This window comes from Nerophis lumbriciformis, linkage group LG13, assembly GCF_033978685.3.
Source record: "Nerophis lumbriciformis linkage group LG13, RoL_Nlum_v2.1, whole genome shotgun sequence".
Lineage (NCBI taxonomy): Eukaryota > Metazoa > Chordata > Actinopteri > Syngnathiformes > Syngnathidae > Nerophis > Nerophis lumbriciformis.
In genome coordinates this window covers 6,007,921-6,020,398 of record NC_084560.2, presented here as the reverse complement: position 1 = coordinate 6,020,398, position 12,478 = coordinate 6,007,921, and the positions used below count along the sequence as shown (strand labels likewise).

The window sequence follows — 12,478 nt, the reverse complement described above, 5'->3', positions numbered from 1 at the left end:
CCCTTTGGGATGAATTAGAACGGCCTTCTCAGTGTGTGACCTCACCAATGCGCTTTTGGAAGAATGGTGGAAAATTCCCATAAACACACTCCGCAACCTTGTGGACAGCCTTCCCAGAAGAGTTGAAGATGTAACAGCTGCAGAAAGTGGGCTGACAGGAATGGGATATATATGTATATATATATATATATATATATATATATATATATATATATATATACAGACAGAATACACAGTGTGTGTTGTGGTACTGACACAATTAGTGGTTGACCAACAAGTACACACAGTGTGTATTTGTACAAGAGATTAGTCAACAGCTGTAAAAAGTTCAATATGAACATGCCAACAAGGTCAGCCAGAGGTCGAGATGGTTGGAGGAAAAGCTGACACCCAGCAAGCTTTAAGGATTAAAAAGTATTACGTGTGTGCCTACAGGGAGTGTGAACAACTCAATCTTTTTTTTTTTCTGCGCCTTCTCGTTATTTTCAAGTTGCTCTGAACGTTGTGCTGGACTACTTGGATCATGAAGTCAACTCAACTATCCTCAACACACACACACACACACACACACACACACACACACACACACACACACACTAAGATGACACGTTACAACTTTACACAACAGAAAACAAATACAAGCACTCGTTAAAAGAAATGTTCATTTAGGAGAAACAACTCGCAAAAAACAACGACAACAACCACAATAAAAACAACAACAATAAAAACAACAATAACAACAACAATAATTATAATAATATTAACAACAACAATACTAACAACAATAGTTATAATAACAACAATAATATTAATAACAACAACAATACTACTATTAATAATAATAACAACAACAGCAACAATAATACCAACAGCAAAAACACCAAAAAAAACGGCAATGACAACGACAACAACAGCAGCAGCAACAACAACGACAATAAAAAAAACAACAATAATAACAACAAAAATAATAACAACAACAATAATAATACTAATAGGAATAAATACAACAAGAACAATAGTTAAAACAATAAAAATAACAATAATATTAATAACAACAACAACAATACTACTACTACTAATAACAACAATAATACCAACAATGTCAACAACAACAACGAGAATGACAATTACAACGCCAACAATAACGATACTAACAACAACAACAACAACAACAATAATAATACCAAGAAAATACTAACAAAAACAACAACAACATTAGTATTAATGATAATAATAAAAATAACCATAATAATACTAACAACAACAACAACAACAGTAGTTATAATAACAATAATAACAACAACGACATATTAATAATAATAACAACAATACTACTATTACTAATAACAACAACAATACCACTAATAATAAACACAACAACACCAACAAAAACGACAATGACAACGACAACAACAGCAGCAGCAACAACAACGACAATAAAAACAACAACAATAATAACAACAAAAATAATAACAACAATAATAATACTAATAGGAATAACAACAACAAGAACAATAGTTATAATAACAATACAAAATAACAATAATATTAATAATAACAACAATACTACTACTACTAATAACAACAATGAAAACAACAATAATAATAACAACAATAATACCAACAACGTCAACAACGAAAATGACAATTACAACGCCAACAATAACGATACTAACAACAACAATAATAATAACAATAATAATACCAACAAAATACTAACAAAAACAACAACATTAGTATTAATGATAATAATAAAAATAACTATAATAATACTAACAACAACAACAGTAGTTATAATAACAATAATAACAACAACGACATATTAATAATAATAACAACAATACTACTATTACTAATAACAACAACAACTATACCACTAATAATAAACACAACAACACCAACAAAAATGACAATGACAACGGCAACAATAACATACTAATAACAACAACAATAATAACAAAAACAATAATAAAAATAGTAATACCAACAAAATACTAACAAAAACAACAATAACAACAATAATAACAAAAATAATAATAATAATAGTAATACCAACAAAATACTAACAAAAACAACAATAACAACATTAATATTAATGATAATAATAAAAATAACTATAATAATAACAAAAACCTCAACAATACCAACAACACCACCACCACCACCACCAATGACAACAGCAATGAAAATGACAACAAAATCAGCAGCAACAACGACAACAACGATAATAACAACAAAAATAATAACAACAACAATATTAATAATACTAATAGTAATAACAACAACAATACTAACAACAACAACAACACCAACAAAAATGACAATGAAAACAACAATGATAACATACTAATAACAACAACAACAATACCACTAATAATAAACACAACAACACCAACAAAAATGACAATGACACAACAACGATAACATACTAATAACAACAACAATAATAACAAAAATAATGATAACAATAATAATAATAATAGTAATACCAACAAAATACTAACAAAAATAACAACAACAATAATATTAATGATAATAATAAAAATAACTATAATAATAACAAAAACAGCAACAATAATACCAACAACACCTACAACGACAACGGCAATGACAACAAAATCAGCAACAACGACAACGATTAAAAACAACAATAATAACAACAAAAATAATAACAATATTAATAATACTAATAGTAATAACAACAACAATACTAACAACAACAACACCAACAAAAATGACAATGAAAACAGCAATGACAACATACTAATAACAACAACAACAATAATAACAAAAATAATAATAACAATACGAATAATAGTAATACCAACAAAATACTAACAAAAACAACAACAACAACAAATAATATTAATGATACTAATAAAAATAAATATAATAATAACAAAAACAGCAACAATAATACCAACAACACCACCACCAACAACAACAACGAAAACGGCAATGACAATGACAACAACATCAGCAGCAACAACAACGACAACGATAACAACAAAAATAATAACAACAACAATAATAATAATACTAATAGTAATAACAACAACAATACTAACAACAACAACAATAGTTATAATAATTACAACGGTACTACTACTACTAATAACAACAACGACGACGACACCAACAACAACAACGTCAATGGCAACGATAATGATACTAATAAAAACAACAAAAATAATAATAATAATAGTAATACCAACAAAATACTAACAACAACAATAATATTAATGATAATAATAAAAATAACCATAATACTAATAATAATGAAGCACCAGCTCTTTTGCCCTTTTTGTCAGACCCCAATTAAAATGTTTTATATCATAATGAATCATTGAAGAATGAAAATGATTCTCGTTGTCAATAACTCTCCACAAATATGATTTGACATGTGACATTTAATATTTTCTATCTTCTCACGTGGCCACGCCCCCTTTTCTACCCTGCCAATGCAGTGACTGACGCTTGTGGAACAGAAAACAAATGCAAGCACTTGTCAAAATAAATGTTTATTTAGGAGACACAAGTCGCAAAGATAAATGACATTATTAAATTATTTTAAATAAAAAAATCTGATTAATCAAACTTTTGAATTTGATTAATTACTTGCTTGCATGATTTAAATTTAAAAAAACACACACAAAAAAACCACACTTGATTACAGCAGCACCCAACCTATGTGTACATTGTTCATTCAACCTGAAAAACCTGAAAAATCATCCTGTCCATTAAAATAAATTAATATCAATTTAATACGTGCTTTGCTTCCAAAACACCAACATTTTAATGTCATGTAACAATTATTATATTAGTATCATTAATGATAGAAACAACTTTGTTTACCTTGGAGAGCAGACTTTAGTACAGTCGTGTTATGATAGGAACTAGAAAATGCTTGTTCTTGTGGCGCATGGACATAATTGGGTGCCGGACCAAACAATTAATCTTCCTCATGCATAAATATACAAACCCCGTTTCCATATGAGTTGGGAAATTGTGTTAGATGTAAATATAAACGGAATACAATGATTTGCTAATCATTTTCAAGCCATATTCAGTTGAATATGCTACAAAGACAACATATTTGATGTTCAAACTCATAAACTTTATTTATTTTTTTGCAAATAATAATTAATGTTCACCACTGTGTTACATGGCCTTTCCTTTTAACAACACTCAGTAAAGGTTTGGGAACTGAGGAGACACATTTTTGAAGCTTCTCAAGTGGAATTATTTCCCATTCTTGCTTGATGTACAGCTTAAGTTGTTCAACAGTCCGGGGGTCTCCGTTGTGCTATTTTAGGCTTCACACATTTTCAATGGGAGACAGGTCTGGACTACAGGCAGGCCAGTCTAGTACCCGCACTCTTTTACTATGAAGCCACGTTGATGTAACACGTGGCTTGGCATTGTCTTGCTGAAATAAGCAGGGGCGTCCATGGTAACGTTGCTTGGATGGCAACATATGTTGCTCCAAAAGCTGTATGTACCTTTTCAGCATTAATGGTGCCTTCACAGATGTGTAAGTTACCCATGTCTTGGGCACTAATACACCCCCATACCATCACACATGCTGCCTTTTACACTTTGCGCCTAGAACAGTCCGGATGGTTCTTTTCCTCTTTGGTCCGGAGGACACGAAGTCCACAGTTTCCAAAAAAAAAATTTGAAATGTGGACTCGTCAGACCACAGAACACTTTTCCACTTTGTATCAGTCCATCTTAGATGAGCTCGGGCCCAGCGAAGCCGGTGCCGTTTCTGGGTGTTGTTGATAAATGGCTTTGACATTGCATAGTAGAGTTTTAACTTGCACTTACAGATGTAGCGACCAACTGTAGTTACTGACAGTGGTTTTCTGAAGTGTTCCTGAGCCCATGTGGTGATATCCTTTACACACTGATGTGGCTTTTTGATGCAGTACAACTTGAGGGATCCAAGGTGTGTATAACTGTCATAGGAGTTATGTTTAAATAACTGTCATTTTGAATGTGGCAGTTATACTGTCATTTTGAGTAAAACCTAATTTTTGTATTTGTAAACCGTAACAAAATACCTGATTCTGGTAAAACTCACGTAGATTCAATATTACAGGCATTTTCAGACGGATTGCAAGTTTGATTTTGGAGTTATGTTAATATAACAATAATAATAACAACACAAATAATAACAACAACAATAATAATAATACTAATAGTAATAACAACAACAATACTAACAACAACAACAATAGTTATAATAACAACGACACTACTACTACTAATAACAACAACGATGACAACACCAACAACAACAACAACGTCAATGGCAACGATAACGATACTAATAACAACAACAACAATAATAACAACAATAATAATAAAAGTAATACCAACAAAGTACTAACAACAACAACAATAATATTAATGATTATAATAAAAATAACCATAATACTAATAATAATGAAGCACCAGCTCTTTTGCCCTTTTTGTCAGACCCCAATTAAAATGTCCATATTCAAGTCACGAGATGTAAATAGCGCGTTGTTGGACGATTTTGGATGGTTATTTAGTTAGTTTTGTGGGCAAAATAGAGAGCCCCCATTAACTTCATTGTTACGTTAGCGGGCTTTTAACATGCACTAACCCCTATGCCACCGTGCTGCCCTAATAATATATAATATTCAATTAACGAGATGTAAATAAAGCATTATTGGAGGATTTCGGATGATTATTTAGTTAGTTTTGTGGGCAAAATAGAGAGCCCCCTTAAACTAAATTGTTACGTTATTGGGCTTTTAACATGCACTAACCCCTATGCCACCGTGCTGCCCTAATAATATATAATATTCAAGTCACAAGATGTAAATAAAACATTGTTGGAGGATTTCGGATGGTTATTTAGTTAGTTTTGTGGGCAAAATAGAGAGCCCCCATTGTTAGGTTAGCGGGCTTTTAACATGCACTAACCCCTATTCCACCGTGCTGCCCTAATATAATATAATATTCAAGTCATGAGATGTAAATAGAGCATTGTTTGCGGATTTCGGATGGTTATTTAGTAAGTTTTGTGGGCAAAATAGAGAGCCCCCATTGACGCCATTGTTAGGTTAGCGGGCTTTTAACATGCACTAACCCCTATTCCACCGTACTGCCCTAATAATTTATAATATTCAAGTCATGAGATGTAAATAGAGCATTGGATGATTTCAGATGGTTATTTAGTGAGTTTTGTGGGCAAAATAGAGAGCCCCCATTGACGCCATTGTTACGTTAGCGGGCTTTTAACATGAACTAACCCCTATGCCACCGTGCTGCCCTAATAATATATAATATTCAATTAACGAGATGTAAATAGAGCATTGTTGGTGGATTTCAGATGGTTATTTAGTTAGTTTTGTGGGTAAAATAGAGAGCCACCATTGACGCCATTGTTACGTTAGCAGACTTTTAACATGCACTAGCCCCTATGCCACCGTGCTGCCCTAATAATATATAATATTCAAGTCATGAGATGTAAATAGAGCATTGTTTGCGGATTTCGGATGGTTATTTAGTTAGTTTTGTGGGCAAAATAGAGAGCCCCAATTGACTCCATTGTTAGGTTAGCGGGCTTTTAACATGTACTAACCCCTATTCCACCGTGCAGCCCTAATAATATATAATATTCAAGTCACAAGATGTAAATAAAGCATTGTTGGAGGATTTCGGATAATTGTTTAGTAAGTTTTGTGAGCAAAATAGAGAGCCCCCTTAAACTCAATTGTTACGTTAGCGGGCTTTTAACATGCACTAACCCCTATACCACCGTGCTGCCCTAATAATATATAATATTCAAGTCACCAGATGTAAATAGAGCATTGGATGATTTCAGATGGTTATTTAGTGAGCAAAATAGAGAGCCACCATTGACGCCATTGTTACGTTAGCGGGCTTTTAACATGCACTAACCCCTATGCCACCGTGCTGCCCTAATAATATATAATATTCAAGTCACGAGATGTAAATAAAGCATTGTTGGAGGATTTCAGATGGTTATTTAGTGAGTTTTGTGGGAAAAATAGAGAGCCCCCATTGATGCCATTGTTGCATTAGCGGGCTTTTAACATGCACTAACCCCTATTCCACCGTGCTGCCCTAATAATATATAATATTCAAGTCACAAGATGTAAATAAAGCATTGTTGGAGGATTTCGGATGGTTATTTAGTTAGTTTGTGGGCAAAATAGAGAGCCCCCATTGACTTCATTGTTACGTTAGCGGGCTTTTAACATGCACTAAACCCTATGCCACCGTGCTGCCCTAATAATAAATAATATTCAAGTCACAAGATGTACATAGAGCATTGTTTGTGGATTTCGGATGGTTATTTAGTTAGTTTTGTGGGTAAAATAGAGAGCCACCATTGACGCCATTGTTAGGTTAGCGGGCTTTTAACATGCACTAAGCCCTAATCCACCGTGCTGCCCTAATAATATATAATATTAAAGTCACAAGATGTAAATAAAGCATTGTTGGAGGATTTCGGAATGTTATTTAGTGAGTTTTGTGGGAAAAATAGAGAGCCTCCATTGACGCCATTGTTATGTTAGCGGGATGTTAACATGCACTAAACCCTATGCCACCGTGTTGCCCTAATAATATATAATATTCAAGTCACCAAATGTAAATAGAGCATTGTTTGCGGATTTCGGATGGTTATTTAGTGAGTTTTGTGGGCAAAATAGAGAGCCCCCTTAAACTCAATTGTTACGTTAGCGGGCTTTTAACATGCACTAACCCCTATTTCACCGCGCTGCCCTAATAATTTATAATAATCAAGTCACAAGATGTAAATAAAGCATTGTTGGAGGATTTCGGATGGTTATTTAGTTAGTTTTGTGGGCAAAATAGAGAGCCCCCATTGACTCCATTGTTACGTTAACGGACTTTTAACATGCACTAACCCCTATTCCACCGTGCTGCCCTAATAATATATAATATTCAAGTCACAAGATGTAAATAAAGCATTGTTGGAGGATTTCGGATGGTTATTTAGTTAGTTTTGTGGGCAAAATAGAGAGCCCCCTTAAACTCAATTGTTACGTTAGCGGGATTTTAACAAGCACTAACCCCTATGCGACCGTGCTGCCCTAATAATATATAATATTCAAGTCACAAGATGTAAATATAGCATTGTTGGAGGATTTCGGATGGTTATTCAGTTAGTTTTGTGGGCAAAATAGAGAGCCCCCATTGACTCCATTGTTATGTTAGCGGGCTTATAACATGCACTAATCCCTATGCCACCGTGCTGCCCTTAATTTTTTATAATATTCAATTAACGAGATGTAAATAAAGCATTGCTGGAGGATTTTGGATGGTTATTTAGTTAGTTTTTGTGGGCAAAATAGAGAGCCCCCTTAAACTCAATTGTTACGTTAGCGGGCTTTTAACAAGCACTAACCCCTATGCCACCGTGCTGCCCTAATAATATATATTATTCAAGTCACAAGATGTAAATAAAGCATTGTTGGAGGATTTCAGATGGTTATTTAGTTAGTTTTGTGGATAAAATAGAGAGCCCCCATTGACTCCATTGTTACGTTAGCGGGCTTTTAACATGCACTAACCCCTATGCCACCGTGCTGCCCTAATAATATATAATATTCAAGTCACAAGATGTAAATAAAGCATTGTTGGAGGATTTCGGATGGTTATTTAGTTAGTTTTGTGGGCAAAATAGAGAGCCCCCATTGACGCCATTGTTACGTTAGCGGGCTTTTAACATGCACTAACCCCTATGCCACCGTGCTGCCCTAATAATAAATAATATTCAAGTCACAAGATGTACATAGAGCATTGTTTGTGGATTTCGGATGGTTATTTAGTTAGTTTTGTGGGTAAAATAGAGAGCCACCATTGACGCCATTGTTGGGTTAGCGGGCTTTTAACATGCACTAACCCCTATTCCACCGTGCTGCCCTAATAATATATAATATTCAAGTCACCAGATGTAAATAAAGCATTGTTGGAGGATTTCGGATGGTTATTTAGTTAGTTTTGTGGGCAAAATAGAGAGCCCCCATTGACTTCATTGTTACGTTAGCGGGCTTTTAACATGCACTAACCCCTATGCCACCGTGCTGCCCTAATAATTTGAGATATTCAAGTCACGAGATGTAAATAAAGCACTGTTGGAGGATTTCGAATGGTTATTTAGTTAGTTTTGTGGGCAAAATAGAGAGCCCACTTAAACTAAATTCTTACGTTAGCGGGCTTTTAACATGCACTAACCCCTATGCCACCGTGCTGCTCTAAGAATATATAATATTCAAGTCACAAGATGTAAATAAAGCATTGTTGGAGGATTTCGGATGGTTATTTAGTTAGTTTGTGGGCAAAATAGAGAGCCCCCATTGACTTCATTGTTACGTTAGCGGGCTTTTAACATGCACTAACCCCTAATCCACTGTGCTGCCCTAATAATATATAATATTAAAGTCACAAGATGTAAATAAAGCATTGTTGGAGGATTTCGGAATGTTATTTAGTGAGTTTTGTGGGAAAAATAGAGAGCCCCCTTAAAGTCAATTGTTCCGTTAGCGGGCTTTTAACATGCACTAACCCCTATGCCACCGTGCTGCCCTAATAATAAATAATATTCAAGTCACAAGATGTACATAGAGCATTGTTTGTGGATTTCGGATGGTTATTTAGTTAGTTTTGTGGGTAAAATAGAGAGCCACCATTGACGCCATTGTTAGGTTAGCGGGCTTTTAACATGCACTAACCCCTAATCCACCGTGCTGCCCTAATAATATATAATATTAAAGTCACAAGATGTAAATAAAGCATTGTTGGAGGATTTCGGAATGTTATTTAGTGAGTTTTGTGGGAAAAATAGAGAGCCCCCTTAAAGTCAATTGTTCCGTTAGCGGGCTTTTAACATGCACTAACCCCTATGCCACCGTGCTGCCCTAATAATATGTAATATTCAAGTCACCAAATGTAAATAGAGCATTGTTTGCGGATTTCGGATGGTTATTTAGTGAGTTTTGTGGGCAAAATAGAGAGCCCCTTAAACTCAATTGTTACCTTAAGCGGGCTTTTAACATGCACTAACCCCTATTCCACCGTGCTGCCCTAATATAATATAATATTCAAGTCATGAGATGTAAATAGAGCATTGTTGGAGGATTTCGGATGGTTATTTAGTGAGTTTTGTGGGCAAAATAGAGAGCCCCTATTGACTCCATTGTTACGTTAGCGGGCTTTTAACATGCACTAAACCCTATGCCACCGTGCTGCCCTAATAATATATAATATTCAAGTCACAAAATGTAAATAAAGGATTGTTGGCGGATTTCGGATAATTGTTTAGTAAGTTTTGTGGGCAAAATAGAGAGCCCCCTTAAACTCAATTGTTACGTTAGCAGGCTTTTAACATGCACTAACCCCTATACCACCGTGCTGCCCTAATAATATATAATATTCAAGTCACCAGATGTAAATAGAGCATTGGATGATTTCAGATGGTTATTTAGTGAGCAAAATAGAGAGCCACCATTGACGCCATTGTTACGTTAGCGGGCTTTTAACATGCACTAACCCCTATGCCACCGTGCTGCCCTAATAATAAATAATATTCAAGTCACCAGATGTAAATAGAGCAATGGATGATTTTGGATGATTATTTAGTGAGTTTTGTTGGCAAAATAGAGAGCCCCCATTGACTCCATTGTTACGTTAGCGGGCTTTTAACATGCACTAACCCCTATACCACCGTGCTGCCCTAATAATAAATAATATTCAAGTCACCAGATGTAAATAGAGCAATGGATGATTTTGGATGATTATTTAGTGAGTTTTGTTGGCAAAATAGAGAGCCCCCATTGGCTCCATTGTTACATTATCAACAATTACTCGACCACTTACATAATTACTCTTTCATATTGATGCATTACTTCAAAGAAACAATAATACATTAGTTGAGGAAATATTCCATAACTGCATGCATGAAGGAGAAGTAGAGACGTAAGTGATGGACATGACATACCATTAAGGGACTTGTGGCGAGAGTTTCCATGGCAACCGTCTCTTCTCCTGCGCCATAAACAAGATCATTATGTCTAATATTGATTTGTAATGTTGACATCAGCAAGATCATAAAGTCTAATACGTGTGATGTGTGTGATTGATAGCGGGATGATGATGATGATGATGAAGCTGTGGTGGACAGAGGAGGAATGCGCTTCCAACAAAATACCAACTTTGAACAGGAAGATCTTGAAGGTATGACATCAATGCAATATATATATATATATATATATATATATATATATATATATATATATATATATATATATATATATATATATATATATATATATATATGTACATATAAATAATGGAGTGTATTATCACATATTGATAACAGTGCATTTTGTGGAAAATGCTCAGGAAGTCCATCATAAATATTACAAAGCTTAATAGAGTATCTCAAATAGGATGTGCTCAACCATCTGAAAAGCTCTTACACACACACACACACACACACACACACACACACACACACACACACACACACACACACACACACACACACACACACACACACGCACACACGCACACACACACACATAAACACATGCACGCAAGCGCACACAAATAAACACATAGACACACTACAAATAAACACAAAGACACACACACAAATACATGAACAAACACACATACACACAAATAAACACAAAGACGCACACACACTATAAATAAACACAAAGAGACACACACAAACAAATGAACAAACACACGCACACACACAAATAAACACAAAGACACACATGCTCACACAAAGAAATAAAAGCACACACACGCACACACTACACATTACACTTTACACTTAGACACACTACAATTAAACACAACACAACACACACACACACAAATAAACACACACACACACACACAAATAAACACATTGACACACGCACACGCAAATAAGTAAACACACCTACACACGCACTACACAACCATTTAGACACACTACAAATAAACACACACACACACACACACACATGCACGCAAGTGCACACAAACACTTAGACACACTACAATTAAACACAACACAACACACACACACACAAATAAACACACACACACACACACACACAAATAAACACATTGACACATGCACACGCAAATAAGTAAACACACCTACACAACCATTTAGACACACTACAAATAAACACAAAGACACACGCACACACACACACACATGCACACAAGTGCACACAAACACATAGACACACTACAAATAAACACAAAGACACACACACAAATAAATGAACAAACACACACACACTCACAAATAAACACAAAAACACACGCACACACAAAGAAATAAACACACACGCACACACTACACATTACACTTTACACTTAGCCACACTACAAATAAACACAACACACACACACACAAATAAACACATTGACACACGCACACGCA

The 12,478-nt window shown here is 34.7% G+C and overlaps 1 protein-coding gene across 1 annotated transcript in view; it reads left to right on the top strand.

The window, feature by feature from the left end:
- Positions 1-12,478, top strand: part of LOC133614008 (sodium-driven chloride bicarbonate exchanger-like) — a 154,956-nt gene that overhangs the window by 38,104 nt on the left and 104,374 nt on the right. Inside the window, exon 9 of the mRNA XM_061971937.2 lies at positions 11,172-11,262. Coding sequence (XP_061827921.1) covers positions 11,172-11,262 — 91 coding nt within the window. The remainder of the gene's footprint in view (positions 1-11,171; positions 11,263-12,478) is intronic.